Source organism: Rhinopithecus bieti, unplaced genomic scaffold (genome assembly GCF_001698545.2).
Source record: "Rhinopithecus bieti isolate Rb0 unplaced genomic scaffold, ASM169854v2 scaffold_26131, whole genome shotgun sequence".
In the NCBI taxonomy this organism is placed as follows: Eukaryota; Metazoa; Chordata; class Mammalia; order Primates; family Cercopithecidae; genus Rhinopithecus; species Rhinopithecus bieti.
Window position 1 is genome coordinate 425,612 of NW_016812390.1, and position 24,269 is coordinate 449,880.

The 24,269-nt window shown below is 42.0% G+C and overlaps 1 protein-coding gene and 1 pseudogene across 4 annotated transcripts in view; one reads left to right on the top strand and one right to left on the bottom strand.

Annotated features, from left to right (window-relative positions):
• Positions 1-2,054: 2,054 nt before the first annotated feature.
• LOC108544864 (triosephosphate isomerase pseudogene) lies at positions 2,055-4,324 on the bottom strand (annotated as a pseudogene). The gene has a single exon (XR_001889973.1). The product of XR_001889973.1 is annotated as a triosephosphate isomerase pseudogene (transcript).
• A 95-nt stretch (positions 4,325-4,419) lies between these two features.
• Positions 4,420-24,269, top strand: part of TNPO3 (transportin 3) — a 107,515-nt gene continuing 87,665 nt past the window's right edge. Inside the window, exons 1-2 of one of the 3 annotated variants that reach the window (XM_017896242.1) lie at positions 4,433-4,957; positions 17,708-17,868. Coding sequence is in view for 2 of the 3 variants with exons in the window: in XM_017896241.1 (XP_017751730.1) it covers positions 4,838-4,957 (120 nt within the window). In the remaining variant the exon portion in view is untranslated. Of the gene's footprint in view, positions 4,958-17,707; positions 17,869-24,269 lie in introns of all 3 variants that reach the window. The other 2 variants (XM_017896241.1, XM_017896239.1) reach the window with 2 other exon arrangements.

The following is a 24,269-nucleotide window of genomic DNA, read 5'->3' on the forward strand; positions in this document are numbered from 1 at the left end:
TAAACTAGACTGTGTGTGTTTTTTTTTTTAAGACTAAAGAACTAAGAAACACGTCACTTAAGACGTTTGCTAAGCACCCACTATGTATCAGGTAATGGCATGAGGTCATCAAGATGGGTTAAACACTGTTTAGCTTCATTTCTTACTCCTACCCAACGCCAACTCTATCCTTCAGCTAGTTTCAGTCTTCAGAACATAATTTTTTCCCTTGCCTCCAGGCTTTCATACCGTTGCCTCTGCCTACAATACTAAACCCTTTGCCTAATTGCTTCCTATTTATCTATCAGTCTGGTCTCAGTTTAGACATACTTTCTCCAGATGGTGTTCCCAATCTCTCTACTCTGGGTTAGGTATCACTTCTATTTTTTTTCTCTTTTCTCCAACTGTTAGCTAAATATCCATGTGGTGTTTTAATAATTCCTAACCATAGAACTTTTAAAAATAAGTTTTATTGAAATATAGTTCACATTGCCATAAAATTCATCCTTTTAAAACATATAAGTCAATGGTTTTAGTATATTCATGTGGTTTTCTGAACATCACCACTAATTCCAGAGTATTTATTTCCATCAATACAAAAAAAAGAAAAAAAAAAAAACCCAAAACAGAAAACCAACCCTAAGGATCAGCAGTCTCTCCCTACTCATCCTTCTCACGGAAACGACCAATCTACTTTCTATATTTAGAACTTTACTTACTCTGAACATTTTACGTCAATGGAATCACGTAATTAATGTGCTTTTTGTGTCTGGCCACTTTCACTTAGCATAATTTTTCAAGTTTATTTACATTGTAGCATCTATCAGTACTTCATTCCTTTTAAGGGTCAAATAACATTTCATTGTATGGATATAGCACACTTTGTTTATCCATGTATCAAATGACGGATATTGGGGCTGTTTCTGCTATTATGAATAATGCTGCTATGAATATGCATGTGGAAGTGTTTATATGCACACACATTTTCATTTCTCTTGAGTATATACCTAAGTGTAGAACTGCTGGTTCATATGATAATTCTATGTTTAACATTTTTTTGAAGAGCTGCCAAACTTTTTCAACATGGCTGCACCATGATACAATCCCATGAATAGTGTATGAGAGTTCCGATTTTTCCACATTCTCACCAGCACTTAACATTTTTTTATTTTAGTTATTCTAGTGGGTGTGAAGTTGTATCTCATTGCAGTTTTGATTTGTATTTCCCTGATGGCTAATGATGAGCATCTTTTCATGTGCATTTGTGTATCTTCTTTGAAGAAATGTCTATTCAAATTAATTGCCCATTTAAAGAACTGAGCTGTCTGAGGCCAGGCATGGTGGCTCATGCCTGTAATCCCAGCACTTTGGAAGGCTGAGGCGGGTGGATCACTTGAGGTCAGGAGTTCAAGACCAGCCTGGCCAACATGGTGAAGCCCTGTCTCTACTAAAAACACAAAAATCAGCTGGGCATGGTTGTGGGCACCTGTAATCCCAGCTACATGGTAGGCTGAGGCACGAGAATTGCTTGAACCCAGGACGTGGAGGTTTCAGTGAGCTGAGATTATGCCATTGTACTCTAGCCTGGGCAACAGAGCGAGACTCCATCTCAAAACAGAAAAGCAAAACACACACACACACACACACACACAACCCCAAAAACTGAGTTGTCTTTTCATTGCTGAATTGTAAGAGTTTTTATATACTCTGGATACTAATCAGTTATCAGATATGTGATTTGCACGTTCCCTTCCATGTTGTGGACTATCACTTCACTTTCTTGATAGTATCCTTTGATAAACACAAAAAAATTTGTTTTGAGATATGGTCTCACCATTTCCCAGGCTGGAGTGCAGTGGCACAATCTCTGCTCACTACAACCCCCACCTCCCGGGCTAAAGCAATACTCCCACCTCAGCCTCCTGAGTAGCTGGGATTAGAGGCACCCACCACCATGCCCTGCTAATTTTTTTTATTTTTTTTGTTGAGACAGAGTCTCATTTCATTACCCAGACTGGTCTTGAACTCTTGGCCTCAAGCAATTCTCTTGCCTCGGCCTCTCAAAATGCTGGGATTACAGTTGTGAGCCACCAAGCCCAACACTAAATCTTTTTTTAACGAATGAATGGATTGGGTAACTAAAATATCAAGTTTCTTTTCTCTGTCTAAAATTATATCAACTCTGTGCAGTAACAGTGTTTTCATCATGTTGTTGGCAGTTAAAAATTCCTTGAGGAACAAATCAGAAGCAAACAGCAAACGAACATATGAGATGATAGGGATTGTGTGATTTAACAGGTTTTGGAGCAACACTGATCTGGATTCAAATCCTAACTTTAAGAACTGTATCCCTGGGCAAATTACATTACTATTTCTCTTTCTTTAAAATGGTTTTTTTGTTTGTTTGTTTTTTAAGTGCCAGGTGTTTATTTCCCTCACATGTGGGGTGGCTCACATATACAACACACACAGGCGTTGGCCCTGTGGGAGAGGGCAGCACCTCGGCTTCTGAGGGGAGGATCTTGGCCTCACAGTGTAAAAAGGGAGAGGATGGTTTCTCTCTCCTCCCCTCACTAGGGCCTATGGAACCCAGGAGCAAATTCCACGACTTTCACCTCTCAGCCAAGGAGAAGCCACCTTGGTGACATTTAGTTCCAACCATCATAGTAAGTGGAGAAGGGATTGGCCTGGTCTTTCAACCATTACAAGGTGAAGGTATACATAGTAAAGGAAGATACAGTTCGGATGAGGCCACAATAGGGGGCAGATGACACCATCAGAAGCATGTGCCCGGGAGGGGCAGTCACTCAGCTTCTGGGCTGCTTAGTTCCAGGATTGGCAGGAAGAGTAGGGAAGACGGATGGGGCTCATTGTTTGGCATTGATGATGTCCACGAATTTGGGCTTGAGGGAAACATCACTCATGAGGAAGCCACCCATGTGAGGCTGCCTGGCCAGCTCCTTGCAGGTTGCCCTGGTCACAGAGCCTCCATAAATGATACCAGTGCTCTGAGCCACTGCATCAGAGACGTTGGACTTAAGCCATCCTCGGAGCTTCTTGTGTACCTCCTGGGCCTGTTGGGGTGTTGCAGTCTTGCCAGTACCAGTGGCCCACACGGGCTCACAGGCCAAGATGACCTTGCTCTAGTCCTTCACATTATCTGCAATGACCTTTGTTCAAAGACAACCTTCTCAAGGATGTCAGCTTCCCTTTCACCTAGCTTCTCCCCAATGCAGGCGATTACTCCGAGTCCCTCTGCCAGAGCATGGGCCACTTTCTGCCCAGTCAGCTCATCTGACTCCCCAAAGGCATGCCTTCTGAGTGCCCCAGGAGCACACCACCTATGTGACTCCTAAGTCTTTGACCATGCCAGGGCTGATTTCCCCAGTAAAGGCCCCATTAGTCACTTTGTAGCAGTTCTGTGCAGCCACAGCAATCTTGGGATCTAGCTTCTGCCAGGCCAAGTCGATACAGGCAGTGGGGAGAGCACAAATCACCTCGGTGTGGGCAGGCACTGTGGCCGCGTTCTGAGTGCCAATGAGCTCCCCCAGACACTTCTTCCGCCCGTTATCTTCCAGTTCCTCTCCACGAAGAACTTCCTGGAGGGCGCCATGACGCCGGAGCTGAGGTGCCGTAGGTGTCAGCGCCTAAAACAGGTTTTAATAATACTTGGCAAGGTTGTTAGGCGGATTAAATGAGATCTTGTAACTACAGTGTTTTACACATTCTGAGCATTTATCAAATAGCAGTTATTTACTAGTGCAAAGGACTAGCAGCAATGTTAATATACTGTTAACCTTTTGTCCCCAATTTCTCCAGAGTACAGTTTCCAAGATTTCTGTTTTCTTTTGTGAATTGTTAGACCACTGGTATTGGATTTGGACAGAAAGGCATTCACAAAAATACGGTTCAATGTGAGAATAATCCTAAAGATGTAATGCAAAACGCTCTGGAGTTAGAGCACCAGGAGCTGTAAGCGGAATGAAAAGCCTCTTTTAGGCTTAAGAACTAAATAAAGGGGAGCTGAACAGAGATTCTAGGCATTTTGGATTTATATCAATGTGGTACATATTTCAGGTTTGTAAAATAGTTGACTACATGTCTGTCTCCACCACTAGAGCCAGCGTAGGTACCAAGACATGGTCTTAAGTCATTTTGGATCTCCAGTACTGTGGCCACTATAGGGAGAGTTGATTTGACGCGCCTTGATCACCAGGGCAGAAAAGGATTCTCTGAAGAGGGATAGGGAAGTCGGAAGGTGGAGGAAAAACCTGGATCCATTCCAAGGAGCTGAAGGCAGCTTAGATATGGGACACATCTCGGTGCTAAAGCCCCAAGCTGGAAGCGAGAAACCGAGAGAACACCACCCGCTCTTCCTCCCGGCTCCTGGCCCGGCAGGGCCACTTCCGGGAGGGGGCGGGGAGACAAGAGGAGGCGTGCCGGGAAGGAGGCCGTTTGTAGTGTACCAGGCGGAAGTGTGCCAAAGGTATCGGTGCTGTCGCTTCCGGTCCGGGTAAACGCACCTTAGATACACGCTGGTGTGTGGCGTGCGACGATAGGCTTCTGAGGGCAAGTCAGCGAGTGAAGACGGGAGCGCCAGAATCTGTGGACTCAGAAGTCTGGGATCTAGTGGAAAAACCGGAAAAAAGGCCAGGAACCTGAATACGACCTAATAGCTGTTTCCGAGGGGGCAACTTCCACGGGGAACCTTCTGCCCTGGTAACGGCCAAAGAGGAGGAGATGGCGCCAGTCAGGGAGCGGCCGTGGCCCAGACAGTGAGGAAACGCGAAGGCGGAGCAACCGTGGAAGCCTCGGGAGAAGAATCAGAGCCGTCGCTACCGCCACTGCCGCCACCACCATGGAAGGAGCAAAGCCAACGTTGCAGCTCGTGTACCAGGCAGTGCAGGCGCTTTACCACGACCCAGATCCCAGCGGAAAGGAGCGCGCCTCGTTTTGGCTTGGGGAGCTGCAGCGTTCGGTGAGGGGCCCAGAGAGGCAGTTCTGTGCCGCGGGGCCGGGGCGGGGTGGAACCTAGGCTCCAGGGGAGAACCTGAGCCCGGCGGTTGACCTCGTGAGGTCCTCCTTGGGGAGGAGCTGCTGTCGTGGGGTGGGGCTGTGAAGCTACATCTTTGCCGCTTTTGGGAAACTAGTCGCACCTGATCGGTCGCGAACTGGCCCTTTCCCCACCCGGTGGAATCTGATTTGTAGGTCTTAATACTTTTCGATTGTGGCATCGATCTAGTCTTGTTTAAGTTCTGCCTTTGCCGTTGCTTCTTGGGCCGTGCTTTTCCGTTTTGTCTTCCTCCCACCAATTCCAACCCCAGTGTTTCTCCACCTTCCGCTTAAGAATGCTTTATTGGTCTCCTCTCCGTGTCTAAGACTTGCATCCGGCAATTTCCTCCCAGTCGTAGCCTTATGCCTCACTCTTTTTGCCTGTTTTCACTCCAGTTTGAGTCTGTTCTTCTCGAAACTTCTCAGGTTTCTAGATTCTTACTCGTGCGAGTTTTCCCCTTGCTTTGGAATGGCAACAGAGTATGAAGAAAAAATATTAATTCTGCGTTCAGAAAATCTTTGGAGTTCTCATTTTATTTCATATTAATCCTCTAACCTTGTTATTTCTCTGGCTTTTAGATTTTTTTATTTATAAGATGGGTATCACTGCTGCTTTGATTATTCCATATAAAACTGTATGTGCATCCAGTGAGATATTTAATTGTAGCTTATATCTATTTTATTTCTGCATTCTTTGATTCATGTTTTATGCTTCCTTTCCTAATTTTCACACCTTTGCTGTGCTTCATTTCTGTGTGAGTGTGTATTCTTGGTGATCTGGCCGACTTAGGTCCTAATGTAGTATGCACTTTAAAAATTAAGTACTTTGAAAACAACTAAAGAGGCTTTTTTACAGGCTGACAAAATACTCACCTTTACCTTTATTTTTGCATTTTATACTAACAAGCATATTTTTTTGCCCCCCTTCCCTGTAACTCATAACTGATACTTAAAGGTGCTCTGCCTTATTAAATCAGCTCCTAGATTGCAAGTTCATGATATTTAAAAATTTGCAACTTTGACTTTTTAAAAATCTAGTCTTGGTATGGAGCAACTTTGCCCTTTTTTTTTTTTTTTTAGACAGAGTCTGGCTCTGTTGCCCATGCTGGAGTGCAGTGGTGTGATCTCGGCTCACTGCAACCTCCTCCTCCCAGGTTCAGGTGATTCTCCTGGCTCAGCCTCCCGAGTAGTTGGAATTACAGGCACATGCCACCACGCCCAGCTAATTTTTGTATTTTTTAGTAGAGACGGGGTTTCACCATGTTGGCCAGGCTGGTCTCGAACTCCTGACCTCAGGTGATCTGCCCACCTCGGCCTCCCAAAGTGCTGGCACTAGAGGTGCGAGCCACCGCGCCTGGCTGCAACTTTGACTTTGAATATTAAGCTTAAAAAATTGGCGCCCAAGTCCTCGTCAGAAAATAAAGGAATACAACTCACTGTAGGCTACACAAGAAAATCATTCACATATGGTCTCATTTAGTGTTTCTGTGATCTCTGGAGAGTCACAATTCCCTGATCTTCGTATAGTTTTCTGAAGTATAAATAGGAGAAATGCTGCATGCACTACACTGCAAAAGTCATATCTTTCTAATTAAACCTGCTTGTTGTGTGTATTTTAAATCAATATTTGAGTGCTTACCATGTGCCAGCAACTATGCTGGGTGTTTGGATTTGGAAATGAACTAGAAAAAAATCTCTGCTTACCACAGAAGGTGGTTGTGATTAAATGAGTTAATATTCTACAAAGAGCTTAGAAAAGTTCTTGGAACATAGAGATTAAAATGTTAGCAATTGTTATTTAAATATTAGTCACTTTTCTCTCCTTACTTTCCACTACTCTATTACAACCTTACATCATCTTCACAGATGGGATTTCCCATTGGCCAAACTCAGCCGGAAGCCAGGCGACACAGTGACCTGTTGGTAAAGTCTTTACAGGTCAGCCTATTGGAGCAGAAAACATGACAGAAGAGGGTGGAAAAGTGGATCTGGAAAATGTCCAGCAGTCACACATCATGTTTAGGCAACTTCAGCATCTGGATTGACAGTTCAGCTAACACTTTGGCCTTTTGATTCCTTTACCTCTTCATTCTCTTCAGTCACCTGGTCACACAATCACACCCTGGATCTTGTCTTTACTAAAAAGCCACCACCCAGGCTGTCATGCCTGTAATCCCAACACTTTGGGAGGCTGAGGCGGGCGGATCGCTTGAGGTCAGGAGTTCAAGACCAGCCTGGCCAATATGGTGAAAACCTGTATCTACTAAAAATACAAAAATTAGCTGGGCGTGGTGTGCACCTGTAGTCTCAGCTACTCAGGAGGCTGAGGCAGGAGAATCTCTTGAACCCAGGAGGTGGAGGTTGCAGTGAGCTGAGACTGTGCCACTGCACTCCAGCCTGGGTGACAGAGCCCGACTCTATCTCAAAAAAACAAAAAAGTTACCAGCCAGGCCCATTGGCTCACGCCTGTAATCCTAGCACTTTGGGAGGCCAAGGTGGAGGATCCCTTGAGCCCAGGAGTTCAAGACCAGCCTGGGCAACATAGTGAGACCTCATTTCTACACAAAAATAGGAAAATTAGTTGGGTATGGTGACATTCGCCTATAGTCCCAGCTACTCGGGAGGATCCCTTGAGCCGAGGAGTTCAAGACTGAGTGAGCTATGATTTCGCTACTGCACTCCAGCCTGGGAGACAGCAAGATGGTAAAAAATAAATAAATAAATAAATAAATAAAGTCACCACACCTCCAAATAGCTAATTCAGACATTGTGCTTTGATAATAACCCACTGTTTTCCAGTTTGCTGGCTCAAAAATCTCAACGTCACCCAGGTTTTTTGAAATCTTTATGTAATTTTACTAATATTGAAGTTTTATTTTTAAAACAAAATTTTGTGGAACCTCTTTTTTCCTGTTGGTAATCAAATACCTCTTTTTTTTTTTTCATTTTGTTTTCTGTATATCCTCAATAAGTCATCCCCAAATCTCAGTAGTGTAAGTATCCTCTTTGTTCAGACTGGTGATTTGTTTTCTTTTTTGGCTGAAGGAAATATCTATCCCAAGAACCCTCCATTTTCCTGCTCCAGTCTGGCCTGGTTCGCTAGGTCTGTTGATAATTATCGTTATGGGATTCCATAAACACTGTCCTAGGGAATTCCCTTTGCCTCTTTGTTGTGCTGAATCTACTGATTCTTGGATTCCATGATGTTTTCTTGGGTTACTCTTCCATTTAATGGATCATCGAGAAGGGAACCTTCATCCTTTCTCTCATTGCTTTTCTGTTGGTCTGTTTCTCTTGGGTTGCTTTTACCTTGAATTCTCTAGTCAGCCTGGGGGTTGTAAGCTAGACTGCCAGTGTTCTAAAGCCAGGTCAGGGAATGAAGCTAGGGGATGGATCTCTTGGTTTCAGCATGATACTCCTGTCTTTAGCTGAGTCTGTTGTCTAAGAGTCCAGAGACCACCTACTTCAATCTTTCCAAAGTAAACCTTGAGTCTTCCGTTATGGTGGGAGAGTAGTAGCCTGATTGCTCAGAGTCAGAGAGGAAATTTAGGAGGCTACTGCTTCTTACACAGATTTTGACCCTTTTATTTATTTAAACTTTTTTCTTTTTTCTTTTTTCTTTTTTTTTTGAGACGGAGTCTCGCTCTATCGCCCAGGCTGGAGTGCAGTGGCCGGATCTCAGCTCACTGCAAGCTCCGCCTCCCGGGTTTAGGCCATTCTCCTGCCTCAGCCTCCTGAGTAGCTGGGACTACAGGCACCCACCACCACGCCTGGCTAGTTTTTTGTATTTTTTTTTTAGTAGAGATAGGGTTTCACCATGTTAGCCAGGATGGTCTCGATCTCCTGACCTCGTGATCCGCCCGTCTCGGCCTCCCAAAGTGCTGGGATTACATGCGTGAGCCACCGCTCTCGGTCCACCCCACCGTTCAAAAAAAAAAGAAAAAAAAAAAGAAAATAAAAGATGGGGTCTCTCTATATTGCCCAGGTTGGACCCAGACTCTTGGTCTCAGGCAATCCTGTCTCCTCAGCCTCCTACGTAGCTGAAATTACAGGTGCACACCACCACACCCAGCTCCACTCTTTTGTTTTTTGTTCCGCCTGTGCATCTGCCTTCAGATGTACCTGTGCTTCCAATTCCCTAGTCTTCCTGGGTTTTGCCGCATGAGTAGTTTGTCCCTTGCTTTCCCCATTCTCATCTCATTCTCCCTCCCCACCCCCAGGCAAATTTCAGCCTTTTCGGATCTGCTAAGACAGTTAACACTGTCCTTTAGCTTTCCAGTTTCCACAGTTGTATTGATATCTGTCATCTCTTTCCATTTTCTTTGTCTTTATGTGTTTTTGCCTTTTTAAAAAAAGATCTTTACTCTGATGTTTAGTGGATTTTTGGAAGGACCTGAGAGCAAACAGCTGTGTTCAATCAGTTAGTTTAGTCATTTTAAACAGAAGTCCCTGCATTAGTTCTTGAATTTTATCAAAACTTCAGTTCATTGACTGTCCCTTCCTTTTTCTGTCTTCGTGTCTTTATTTCTCTCCTTATCAAATGTGGATTCCAAGATCTATCTTTCTAGTTATTTTATAAATATACCATCACCTTTCCCCTCTAATTTGGTCAAACTTCAGCATGGTTGTATGCAGCTGCTTCTCCTCTTGTCAGATCTAGGTGCTTTGCATCTCTCAATCTTCTGAAATCTCTGGGACCTTAATCTTTTGGTTTATCCTTTGTCTTGTCTGCATCTTTAGACTCCTTTACTGAGTCTTTCCCATCAGCATCCAAATAGCTGAAATATTTCTCATAGTACACAAATATTTTGTGGTAGAGTGGATGCCGCCTTTGCCCAACTTTACTTTCTTCTCTGCTTTTACTCTTTCCCGACCCTGTCTTCAAATGCAGAAACTAACTCACCTTTTGAAAGCCCAAACTAAATTCTACTTTCTCCTTGAAGGCTTACCTGCTTCTCTTCAGCCAAAAGTGATTTCAGCCCCCACTGAATGCCTAGAGAACTTTATTTATTGTGTTTGCCTTTTATACACCTTTTGAAAATAAGTGTTTTGCCTCCCCTACTAGACTGGGATTCTTGTCACATTTGTTTATGTAGTCCAATACCCATAGTTGAAGAAATAAACCATGGTTATTAAGATAAACAATCAAGATGCTTCACACACAGGTTCTTAAAAACGTTGATTGTCATAGTGCATACATGCAGATACTCAGTTGGATTAACTCACATTTTCTTTATCTGCGAGTTTTATTTTGCTGTCATTCTTAACCATATACGTGGTTAAAATAAACAATATTCAACTCCTTTAATGCTCTTCAGTCTTTCCAGTCTTTTTTTTCTTTTCTTTCTTTTTTTTTTTTTTTCCAAAAAAAAACCTTTATGAGATATATATGTTGCCACCATTTTATACTTGCAGATATTCAGGTGCAGAAAGGGAGAGGAACTTTTGGACTCAATAAGGCTCTCTTTACTTACTTTTTGAGACAGAGTCTCACTCTGTTGCCCAGGTGGGAGTGCAGTGGCACCACCTTGGCTCACTGCAACCTCCGCCTCCTGGGTTCAAGCAATTCTCTTGCCTCAGCCTCCCAAGTAGCTGGGACTACAGGCATGTGCCACTAGGCCCGGCTAATTTTTGTGTTTTTAGTAGAGATGGGGTTTCACCATGTTGGCCAGGTTTGTCTCAAACTCTAGCCTTAAGTGATCTGGTCGCCTTGGCCTCCCAAAGTGCTGGGATTACAGGTGTGAGCCACTGCGCCTGGCCTATTTATTTAGTTTTTTGAGACAGGGTCTCACTCTGTTGCCCAGGCTGTGGAGTGCAGGGGTGTGATTACTGCTCACTGCAGCCTTGCTCACCTGAGCCTGATGTCCAGGCTGGTCTCGAACCCCAGGGCTCAAGCACTTCGCTCACCTCAGCCTCCGAAAGTGCTGGGATTACAGCCATCAGCCACTGTGCCTGGCCAAGGCTCTCTTTAAGTGGTCACTGAGTGGCATTTGTAATCAAAAGTAATGTGTGTGGTGGTTTTTTCCTTTCCAGAAAATTTTGTCTACTGAAACAAAAGCGCATTTTAACTGTAGTAATAAGTATAGCATTTTAACATCCATTTGAAATTGGTAAGGCATAGAATTTGTGTGGTGAGCTAAAAAACTACTTTCAAGAATATGTATTTGTGAAACTGTTATCCTTATTCCTCCCCACCACCCCAACTAATTAATCTGAGAGTAATTTAGTATAGTTCTAATGACCTGGTGACAGTAGACTTGGTATAGAGGTGTAATTTGAATAGGCTTTAGCCTGTGCTGTGACTTAGCATCTTTTCTCTTTCTCTAATATTTGTATAAAAGAGCCATTTTCTGAAGAATCTGTATTCATTGCTCTAAACTTTTTCCACCAAAATTCTTGGAGATGTACAGCCATGGTTATGTTTTATGTGATGGGTAAATATCACTGATAACTTCAAAGTGTTCTAAAAGACAGAGTATTTGGAGGCACATCTTAAAGGAATCTTAGTAGCCGGTCCTGTACATTTAGTAGTTTCATTTGTCCACCCCTAGTAACCAAAATTAGTGGAGAGCTGTTGAAGGAAAGAGCATCTCTTCATAGGGCCAATTACTTAAGCTATTCAGTTATAAGTTTGTAATTTAAGTTGTAAGTAGGAGATAACTTTTACAGACAATCTTTGGATTAGATGTTACCCCAAAAGTTTTATAGTTCAGTCTGGAAACTGAAAAGGCATGCTTCAGCATGGGTGTATGCAGCTTTTTGATGAAAAGCATCAAAAGCATAAAGCAGATGAAGTAAATCATGCTTTGATAGACCAAGTTGGCATTGTCATGTTTGGTTTATCACATGTCCATAGGAATTTTCTTCTTAGATATGATATCAGAAACGTCATGGGTTGATATGGTTTGGCTATGTCCCCACCCACATCTCACCTTGAGCTGTAATAATACTCCCCCACTTGTGTCAGGGGATGGAGCAAGATGGAAGTATTTGAATCATGATGGGGGGTTCCCCCATCTGTTCTTGTGGTAGTGAATAAGTCTCACAAGTTCTGATGGATTTATAAATGGGAGTTCCCCTCCACAAGCTCTCTCTTGCTTGCTGCCATGTAGGACATTGCTCTTCCTTCATCTTCCGCTATGAATGTGAGACCTCCCCAGCCGTGTGAAACTGAGTCGGTTAAACCCCTTTCCTTTATAAATTACCCAGGCTTGGGTATGTCTTTATTAGCAGCGTGAGAACCGATTAATATATGGGTCATGGAATATCAGCTTCAAACTTCTTTCCTAGTACTTTTCCCTTTTGGAATTTATTGATTCTTTAGCCTAGTTATAAAACGTAGGGTTTTTGGCTTTTCTCTGGTCGTTACTGATTTATCTTGAAAGTTTAGGCATTTTTTGTTTGTGCTTATGTTCACACCTTCCAATCAAAACATGCTTTTGAAAGGAAAGCCTTCTAGAAAATAGATAATGTTCCTATACAGCTTCAGTAGATGAGTTCAGTCTAGGAATACGCTATGCCTCGCACTGGTAGAAACTGGGAGTATGTAAATAATGAAAACCAAAGATCTTTCTCCCAGAGAGTTTACCAGTGTAGCTGTGTCATCCAGTGTAGCAGCCACCAGTCCAGGGTGACTATTTAAACTTAAAATTAAGTAAAAGTTAAAATCAGTTTCTTTTTTTTGAGACAGAGTCTTGCTCTATCGCTTGGACTGAAGTGCAGTGGCGCGATCTCGGCTCACTACAACCTTCGCCTGCCTGGTTCAAGTAATTCTGCCTTAGGCTCCTGAGTAGCTGAGATTACAGGCGCATGCCACCATGCCCGGTTAATTTTTTGTACTGTTAGTAGAGATGGGATTTCACTGTGTTGGCCAGGGTGGTCTCGATCTCCTGATCTCGTGATCCACCCACCTCAGCCTCCACCCACCTCAGCCTCCACCCACCTCAGCCTCCCAAAGTGCTGGGATTACAGGCATGAGCCACTGCACCCAGCCTAAAATCAGTTTATTTGCACTTACCCAAATTCCAAGTGCTATACAGTGCAAATATAGAACATTTCATGTCTTTGAAGTATTGGAGTCTATGTTTGTGATTTTGTGACAGTATTTCTGTTGCCATGGTAGTCTGTTATGTGGTGGCATTTCTCCATATTTTGATTAGTTTCTCATCTTGTCAGGCCTTGGGCCAAAGTTGATTGTTTGATTTAGGATGTAAAATTATCAGTGTACTGCTGTATTTTCTAATTACAATAGTTTTTCCAGCTCTTCAGATACTTCTTCAGCATTCTTTTATAGTGATTGCACTGATGTTTATAGAGGAAATGGAAAGTAAGTTTTATAGATTTTTTTTGTGTGGTAAAACATTCAAAACATAAATTTACCATTTTAACTTTTTTTTTTTCTTTGAGACAGGGTCTCATTCTGTTGCCCAGGCTGGAGTGCAGTGGTGTGATCATAGCTCACTACAGCCTTAAACTCCCAGGCTCAAGCTATATTGCCCCCTCACCCTCCCAAGTAGCTGAGATTACAGGCATAAGCTACCGTGTCCAGGCATTTTAACCATTTTCAAGTGTGCAGTTCAGTGGTATTACATACGTTCACATTGTTGTGCAACCATCACCATCATCCATCTTCAAAACTTTTTCATCTTGTAAAACTAAATCTGTGCCCACTAAACACAACAGGTGCCCATTTGCCCCTCCCCCTAGTCCCTGGCAACCACCATTCTACTTTCTGTCTCTATGAATGTGACTGTTCTTGGTACCTCATGTAAGTGGAATCATACAGTATGTAGCCTTTTTGTGATGGGCTATTCTCACTTAGCATAATATCTTCAGGGTTCATTCGCGTGCGTAGCACGTGTCAGAAGTTCCTTCCTTTTTAAGGCTGAATAATATTCCGTTGTATGTATATATACCACACTTGGCTTATCCATTCATCCATCAATGGACACTTGCTTGCACCTTTGTGAATAATGCTGCTATGAACATGGGTGTACACATACTTGTGGGAGTACCTGCTTTCAGTTCTTTCGAATATACGGTATACCCAGAAGTGGAATTGCTGGATCATGTGGTAATTCTATATTTATTTACTTACTTATTCGGGGAATGTTTCCCAGATTTTTAAGCTCTGTTGAACTTAAAAACAAATTTATTTCATAGGAAGTTGAGATTACTCAGACTACCTGTCCTGTATTTCCCTCGCTTGTACCATGGTGCTGAAATATTACCAGAGAGTATTTTTCCACCTGTACAGGTGAAGTCTCTAAGATAAACCTTATTTCTCTTTATTGGAAGTTAACAGTATTGCTACAGGGGATAGTTTTGTAGTGTTTGGTATGTACATACTCTTAAAAGTACTAATTTAATTTTCATCTTCTGGTAGAGTATCCAAAATGAAATTAGAAAACAAGTATTTTTCCTTTTGTTGGGTTTTCTGTTGACAGAGTTTGCATAATGGTTTTTACTTATTTTTTTCTCAAGCCCACAGCACAATTCTTTTTTCTATTTTGTATTCATTGCTTCCTAGTTGTATTTTCTGTCTCAGTCATAGTGTAATATTTTAACAGTTATCTTCAAAGCAAGAGAATATATTTGGAACTAGACATGAAAACATAGATTTTTGAGCAAGACTCCATCTCAAAAACAAAAAAATTAAAAAAGGCCAGGCGTGGTGGCTCATGCCTGTAATACCAGCACTTTGGGAGGCCAAGGCAGGCAGATCACTTGAGGTCAGGAGTTCAAGAAAATATACATGCTTTTATATAAATAAGCATTCAGAGATTTAAAAATCACTTTAATACATTATTACAATACTTTAAGTTAGACATCTTACATTTATATTAAGTTTGAAAAATTTGAGTCTTAAGCACTGTTAACATATGCTTTGTATGTACGATAGAATTCTCATCTGGTTTATATGAGTTATTATAAAACTGAGCAGGTAGGCAGAAATAGAGACCAGTGTTGAAAGAACATAAATTTTCTGTATTTTGGCTTTCAGGAAGCCCTTGCATGGGCTAACCATTTGTTTCAAATGAAATGATTTCAAGCTTGGCATTTTCTATTTTTAAAGCGAGACTGCCTAGTATAAATAAGGCCCACAGGGACAAGATTATCGAGTAATGCTTGCCTTGGTCATTCCCAACTGAAGTTGGTTTTATGGATCTAAATTTATTTATCTTTTTCAGGGCCATTCTTGAGATTAATACCCACATTCATAGGTAATTGAGGATTATTATTTTGGGTAGGGATTCTTGTCATGAAAAAATTGGGGCAGGATATCTTAGTACCATCTTATGTGTGACCAACAACTACATAGTTCAGCCAAAATTCATTTGTCAAAGGTCATTATGATAGAGGATCATTTGAAAGTGCTTGTCTCAGAACTTCTGGGATTTCGGGAGAATCTAGGAAGACCACAGTGTGCGGTGCTGTCATTGGCCTCATTGATTCCTTTCTTTTATTTTGATTAAATTTCAATGTATTTTAGAGATAGGGTTTCACGGCCGGGCACGGTGGCTCAAGCCTGTAATCCCAGCACTTTGGGAGGCCGAGACGGGCGGATCACGAGGTCAGGAGATCGAGACCATCCTGGCTAACACGGTGAAACCCCGTCTCTACTAAAAAATACAAAAAAACTAGCCGGGCGAGGTGGTGGGCGCCTGTAGTCCCAGCTACTCGGGAGGCTGAGGCAGGAGAATGGCGGAAACCCAGGAGGCGGAGCTTGCAGTGAGCTGAGATCCGGCCACTGCAGTCCAGCCTGGGAGACAGAGCGAGACTCCGTCTCAAAAAAAAAAAAAAAAAAAAAGGAGATAGGGTTTCACTCTGTCACCCAGTCGGGAGTGCAGTGGCAGGATCACAGTTCACTGTAACTGGGGCTTCAGTGATCCTCCCACCTCAGTCCCCTACCCCTACCCCCAGAAGCTAGGCCCAAAGGTGCGCACCATCACATCCTGCTAATTTTTTTTTTTTTCCTTTAAAGACTGGGTCTTGCTATGTTACCCGGGTTGGTGTAGAATTTCTGGTCTCAGGTGATTCTCCCAAAGTGCTTAGATGACAGGTGTGAGCCACTGCACCTGGCCCTTCCTTTTAAGTAATTGTTTTTAGCTACGAATATCTTTCCTCCTGAGGAAAATACTTTTTTTCCTTTTGATTATATATTTAGCTCTTATGGAGATGGCTGTGAAAATGTACGTTGACTGAACTTACCTCTGTAAGGGAAATTTTTTGCTTCTAGAAAATGTGTTTATGTATACTCAAGTGTATTTTGTGAATCTGGGAGCTTGCTAGGGGATTTATGATTACTTTTACAACTTTTTTTTGGAGGATGGGAGTTGCTTTATCGCTGCTTTGGTGAAGATATTAATTAAGTTTGATTTCATCTTGGTTTCTGTGTTGCAGGCCATCTTGCAAAATAAGTTATATTGAAAAATATTTTTAAGGGGGGAGGAGGGAGGGATTGCAGTGGGGAGTTATACATGATATAAATGATGAATTGATGGGTGCTGACGAGTTGATGGGTGCAGCACACCAACATGGCATAAGTATACATATGTAACAAATCTGCACGTTATGCACATGTACCCTAGAACTTGAAGTATAATAAAATAAATAAATAAATAAAAGCATAAAAAAAGAAAATATTTTAGATAGTGATGGTTATCTTATGTGCCCCTCAGTTTATTTTTTTCTTAATTGGTATCCTTTCAAACCATTTTTCTTCCCACTGTCCGAGAAAATTATCAGGAAGTAATTTGTTGTAACAAATCTAGCAATTTATCTCGTTTTGTAAAATTCTCATAAAGGATTATGTAAAAGAACTTAAGGTAGTTCATGACTTAAAAAATTACTTTTTCTGTTTCAGGTAAATTAGACTTGTTCTTTCTTTACCTGTCTCATGAAAATGATTTTTTCTTGATTTGGGAAATTCTGACTTTTCTAGCGCTATACCACATGGTTGCAGGGCATATATCTAAAATATTGTTTTGTTTGACTGATTTATGGTTTTCTTTTGAGTCCTTTTACTCTGTGTTCTGATGTAGTCTTCCTTCCCAGAACTTGCCCCAATATACTATAAATCTTTGAAAATCGTCATTTAATAAATAATATCATTCACTCATTGAAATGCTTAAAAAATGCAGCAACCTGATACTTATGTTACTTCTCAAGTCTTATTGAATTATCTGTATTTCCAGGGCTTTATTTTCTATTTGCCAGAGCTCTTTGGTACTCAGTGAAGTATTTTAGGTAATTCTGCTTAATTTGAGGAGTTTTTGTGTGGAATTAACTAGCAGCTGTAATCTGCTTCTAATTCTTGGCAGCTAATGAGTCCTTAGGCGTCTGTCTGGGTGTGTGCTTGCATTGTTGAGGGCCCGCTCAGTGATTTTGGTTGATTCGGCAGTTTTAGAAATGTTAGTTTAGAAGTGAGTCTTGGAGCAACAGTGCACCATTAAAGAAAAAAGGGAGCAAGTACTTTAGGATCTGCTGTGAAGTATAATGAAGGGCTTAGCGCATGTTAGTGAAAGGATTGCTGGGCCACAGCCTGCCTCATATTCATCACATAGTCATGGAAATATCTTTTGAAAATACTGATATAAAGCCCTGTTCTGCTACTGCTTTGTGAAATGGAAGATTGGAATTAGATGCTTAAATAGAAAATGTTCTCTTGTTGCAGCCTCTTTGAAATGTGCTGCTAGTGGGAGCTGCAGCTTCCTCCTGCTGACTCTGAGCCCCAGGCTTCAGTTGAGATGGTCCTTTCAGAAATGTGGAGCTTAGTCCAAGCCTGGATTTCAGTGGGTAGCACCTGGCATCTGTGGCTAGAAAGTCCTATGAAGTGTAAGTGCTTTATTCTCTCCTTATAAAGAATCCCTTTTCCTTCATTGATTCTCTTCCTTCCCTTCCTTTTTTCTGCTGTTTAGCAGAGGGGAAGAACAATAAGCAATGTACTGTAGTGTGTAGGGTATCAGGATTTGGTTGAATTTTCTTTATGACTCAGTGGCCAAAACGAGATTTCATTTTGTTTTCTTTTTTGAGACAGCATCTCACTCTGTCACCTAGGCTGGGGGGCAGTGGTGTGATCGTAGCTCGCTGCTGCCTCCAGCTACTGGGCTCAACCAATCCTCCTGCCTCAGCCTCCTGAGTAGCTAGGGCTACAAATACTCCATGCCTAGCTGATTTTTAAATTTTTTTTGTAGAGACAGGATCTTGCTGGTTTCTAACACCTGGCCTTAAGCAAGCCTCCCGCCTAGGCCTCCGAAAGCTCTGGGATTACAGGTGTGAGCCACCATGCCTGGCTGGATGTCAACAATTGTTAAACTCTCCTGGAATTCAAAATAAAGTGATAATTATGACCCTTAACATTTAATATGGGCAATGTCATCATGGGTGATTTTTGATTGGCAATGTACTTAGTAGCCTTGATACCCAAGTTTGCCAAGTGATTCTTTAGGAGTCACTTTCATATTTAGTTATTATTCTGAAAAAAACCAATACAGTATTTGAAAGGAGAAGTACATTTGACCAGAGGGTAAGACAGTATCAAAGTAAATAAGGGTGCTTGAATTTAGAAGATAGTGCTTTCCTTTTGCTTCTACTTGATACATTTGCACAAGAGTGAGTCAGTGATTTTCTAACTTCCCATAGCATTGTTCTGGGAAATTCATATAGCTGCCATCCATAGTTTAGTTTAAAAAAAACCCCAAACTAGATAATAATATAATGAGCATTAAAAGGTGCAATTTTCAACTTGCAGAAAAATAATTTTTTTTTTAGATGGAGTCTCACTTTGTCGCCCAGACTGGAGTGCAGTGGCGCAAACTCGGCTCACTGTAAACTCTGCCTCCCAGACTACAGGTGCCTGCCACACGCCCGGCTAATTTTCTGTATTTTTAGTAAAGATGGGGTTTCACCGTGTTAGCCAGGATGGTCTCGATCTCCTGACCTTGTGATCCGCCTGCCTCGGCCTCTCAAAGTTCTGGGATTACAGGCGTGAGCCACTGTGTCCGGCCACAGAAAAATAATTTTTTTAAGGAGAGGTAATTTTCTTACATAAAGTGTATCATCTTAAGTGTATAACTCAATGTTTTTTTCTTATATGTACATTTTAAGTAATCACAAATAACTTCAAGGCATAGCACATTCTATTACTCTAGCAGATACCTGAATGCGTCTTCCCAGTAAATCATTCCCCTCCCACAACCACTATTCTGACTTACATCACCACAGATTTGTTTTGCCTGTTTTTTAAAAAATAGCTTTAGTGAAATATAATTCACACAACTACATTTCGCTCATTTAAAGTATACCGTTTAATGGTTTTTAATATAGAGATTTCTTTATCAAGTTTTGGACATTTTCTTTTTTTTAATTTTTTTGAGATGGAGTTTCGCTCTGTTGCCCAGGCTGAAGTGCAGTGGTATGACCTTGGCTCACTGCAACCTCTGCCTCCCGGGTGCAAGCAATTCTCCTGCCTCAGCCTCCCGAGTAGCTGGGATTACAGTTGTGCACCACTATGCCTGGCTAATTTTTGTATTTTTAGTGGAGATGGGGTTTCGCCATCTTGGCCAGGCTGGTCTTGAACTCCTGACCTCAAGTGATGCACCTGCCTTGGCCTCCCAAAGTGCTGGGATTACAGGCGAGAGCCACCGTGCCCAGCTAGACATTTTCATCATACCAAAAAGAGACTTATACCCCTTGGCCTGCCACCTCCTACCTCATTCCTAGGCAACTACTAATCTACTTTCTGTCTCTAGCGATTTGCCTATTCTGGATATTTCATATAAATGGAATCATATAGTTCATGATCCTTTGTGACTAGTCTTCTTTCAGTTAATATGATGTTTTTCTTTTTTTTTTTTTTTTTGAGATGGAGTCCCGCTCTGTCCCCAGACTGGAGTGCGGTGGCGCTATCTCGGCTCACTGCAAGCTCCGCTCCCGGGTTCCCGCCATTCTCCTGCCCTCAGCCTCCCCGAGTAGCTGGGACTACAGGCGCCTGCACGGCGCCCGGCTAATCATGTTTTTTGGGTATTTTAAGTAGAACCGGGGTTTCAAATCAGGGGTTCACCGTGGGTCTCGATGTCCTGACCACTTGTTGATCCGCCCTCCTCGGCCTCCCAAAGTGCTGGGATTACAGGCGTGAGCCACCGCGCCCGGCCTAATATGATGTTTTCAAGGTTCATCCATGTTATAGTACATATTATTACTTCATTCCTTTTTATGGCTGAGCAGTATTCCATTCAACATATATACCACATCTTATCCATTCATTGGGCAGTGGACATTGGGACTGTTTCCACTTTTTGGCTATCGTTTGTGAATAGTGCTATAAGGCATTCATATACAAGTGTTGTTGAAATTTTTGGATTATATGATAACTTTATTTTTTTTAGACAGAATCTTGCTCTGTCACCCAGGATGGAGTGCAGGGGTATGATTTCTGCTCACTGCAACCTCTGCCTCTCCAGCTCAAGCAATCCTCCCGCCTTAGCCTCCTGAGTAGCTGGGACTACAGGTGCACACCACCGTGCCCAGCTAATTTTTGTATTTTTTCTAGAGATGGGGTTTCACCATGTTGCCCACGCTGGTTTCAAACTCTTGGGCTCAAGTGATCCTCCCGTCTTGGCCTCCCAAAGTGCTGGGATTATAGGTATGAGCCACTGTGCCTGGCTGATAACACTCTATTTTCAACCTTTCAAGGAATGGCATCCTGTTTTCAAAATGGCTGTACCGTTTCACACTCCTACCAGCAGGGTATAAAGGTTCCTGTTTTTCCACATATTCACTAACACTTCTTGTTGTCTTTTTGATTATAGCCGTCCTGTGGTTTTGATTTGCACTAATGGCTAATCATGTTGAGCATTTTTTCATATACTTTTTGACCATTCGTGTATCTTTGGAGAAATGTCTATTCAAGTTCTTTGTCCATTTTTAAAACTTTTAGGTTCAGGGATACACATGCAGGTTTGTTGTATAGGTAAACCTGTGTCATAGGGGTTTATTGTACAGATTATTTTGTCATCTAGGTGTTAAGCCTAGGACCCATTAATTATTTTTTCTGATCCTTTCCCTCCTCTCAACCTCTTACCTCCAGTTAGTCCCAGTGTGTGTTGTTCCTCTTTGTGTTCATGTATTCTCATCATTTAACTCCCACTTATAAATAAGAACATGCGGTATTTGGTTTTCTGATCCTGTGTTAGTTTGCTAAGGATAATGGCCTCCAGCTCCATCCATGTTCCTGCAGAGGACATTATTTCATTCTTTTTATGGCTGCATAGTATTCCATGGTGCATATCTACCACATTTTCTTTATCCAGTACACCGTTGTTAGATATTTAAGTTGATTCCATGTCTTTGCTATTGTGAATAGTGCTGCAGTGAACATTTGCATGCATGTGTCACTATGATGGAACAGTTTATATTCCTTTGGGTATACACCCAGTAGTGGGATTGCTGGGTCAAATGGTAGTTCTGTTTTTAGCTCTTCAAGGAATCACCACATTGCTTTCCACAATGGTTGAACTAATTTACACTCCCACCAACAGTGTGTAAGCATTTCTTTCTCTCTGCAACCTCACCAGCATCTGTTATTTTTTGCTTTGTCCATTTTTAAATTGGGTTCTTTGTGTTGAATGCTTTCATTTTAGAAATACGGTTTCATTGACTTTAGAATTCTTTCCTTTTTTTCTTCCCATTTTTTAAATCTACCTCTCCATGTCTTCCGGCATCCTCATTCTTGACAAGAAGTCTGCTCTTGCTTTTTACTTTTGTTCTTCTGTATTTAATGTGTCCTTTTTCTCTGCTTGCCTTCAGTATTTCTCTTTATCTCTGGTTTTCAGGAGTTTGAGTATGATATGTTTAGAATTTGTTCGCTTATTTGGGGGAGGAGGGAACAGTAACGTTCTCTGTTGCCCTGGTCTACCCTAGTGTTTAGCATTTCTGTGGTCTGCCATTCTCACTGGTAGGGTGGCCTCAATGATCCTAGTTTTCCTTGTGGCATTCATTCTTTGCCTTGCATCTGGCAGGTATTGTGCAAAATAGTTTTTTTCCCCTTCTTTCAGTGGTAGGAGACCTCTCGTAGTGTTGGTAGTATTATTATAGGCTCAAGACTGTTTTATGCCTATCCCCTAGGGGTAGATGTTTTTCTTTTATGCTTAGTGCAACTGCAGTGAGTCTTAACCTGTGCTTTGAGGGGTGACATGCTTTGCTGCCCCTTCCCCATAGCCTAAGGCTTTTGTTCAGAGAAGAAGGGTTCAGAGATTTTTGTGCTTTTCCGCAACAGAGGCTGTTCCCCTCCTCCAGGACTGCACCACCAAAGGAGGTGGTCTTCTGCCCTACCCCCAATCTTTCTCTTGAGTATCTGGTCTGCGGAGGTGATCCTGCTGGGTGACTGAGTTTTCCTTGTGTCTGAGTCCCAGGGGTTCTGTATGCTCATGCTAGCCTACATGCAGCCTTTCTCAATTTGTTAGAAGTGTTAGCTGAATTTTCATGAGCTGGTTGCCAGGTGCCGTTAGTTTCTTCCTCTGTCCTGTCGTAGATGAGCCAGTGCTTGCCTTCGTTTTCCTTGTTAGAGGTCTGTCCTTAGATTTCAGTCAACTTGGTTGCCCTAAGACCTCAGCTTTCTGATGCATTTGAGCAAGGTTATTTTATAGTTTATTTGCTTTTGTGTATTATTAACTTGTGGAAAGCAGTATTGTTTCTGTCATTATATATCTTAGGTGGATGTGGAACTCTTCTGAGGCATTTTTATTCTTCATGTATTTTAAATCCCACAAGATATTATTGCTTTATATAATCAGTGTTAATTGGATTTACGCATATATTTAACTGCTTTTTCATTATTCTTCATTTGTTCCTGATTTCCGTTTTCTCTTTTCCTACTAGGATTTCAGTTATATATGTCTTAGCCTTTTTTACCGTGTCCCACATGTCGCTTGCATTCTTCTCATTGTTTACCTTCTATCCTTTTTTTGACTTTGTGCTTCAGTCTTTCTGTTTTTTATTGACCTGTTATCAAGCATAGTAATCTATAATTCTTCATTTGTCTGATTTGCTGTTTGGCCCTTTCTAATGGTTCTTAATTTCAGTTACCGTATTTTTTACTTCTAGAATTTCCTTTTAATTCTTTTTAATATATTCCATTTATTAATGGAATTTCTCGTTTTGTCTTCTTAGTCTTTGCATATATTAATCAGCTATTCATTTTTTTTTTTTTTTGAGACGGAGTCTCGCTCTGTCGCCCAGGCTGGAGTGCAGTGGCCAGTTCTCAGCTCACTGCAAGCTCCGCCTCCCAGGTTTACGCCATTCTCCTGCCTCAGCCTCCCGAGTAACTGGGACTACAGGCGCCCGCCACCTCGCCCGGCTAGTTTTTTGTATTTTTTTTTTTAGTAGAGACGGGGTTTCACCGTGTTAGCCAGGATGGTCTTGATCTCCTGACCTTGTGATCCGCCCGTCTCGGCCTCCCAAAGTGCTGGGATTACAGGCTTGAGCCACCGCACCCGGCCAGCTATTCATTTTTTCCAACTGTTTCTTTTAACCTTTTAGAAGTAAACCTTATAATGCCCTACTCCTTAAACATTTCCACTTGTATCTTGTAAGAACAAGGACATTTTTCTAAAATAAACTAAAACTGTTGTCACTCGCAAGAAATTTAACATTGATATGATGGTATTATCAGTCTGTATTCAAATTTTCCTAATTGCTCTAGTGACAGATTTCTAGCTTTCTAAAATTTTATTTTCCCTAATCTAGGATCCTTCAAGGGTAATGCTTTTCTTTTGGTTGTTGTGTCTCTTTAATTACCTGGGTATTTTTTTTCTTTTATGATAATGATATTAAAACACAAATCCAAGACAGGTGTGGTGGTGCACACCTGTAGCCCCAGTTACACAGGAGGCTGAGGTGGGAGGGTTGCTTGAGTCCAGGAAGCCAGACTGAGCAACTGTGTCAAGACCCTGTCCCTTTAAAACATACACACATGGCTGGGTGCGATGGCTCACGCCTGTAATCCCAGCGCTTTGGGAGGCCGAGGCAGGCAGATCATGAGGTCAGGAGTTCAAGACCAGCCTGGCCAATATGGTGAAACCCCCGTCTCTATTAAAAATACAGAATTAGCCGGGTGTGGTGGCAGACGCCTGGAGTCCCAGCTACTTGGGAGGCTGAGGCAGGAGAATCGCTTGAACCTGGGAGGCGGTGGTTGCAGTGAGCCGAGATCGCTCCTCTTCTTTTCAGCCTGGGTGACA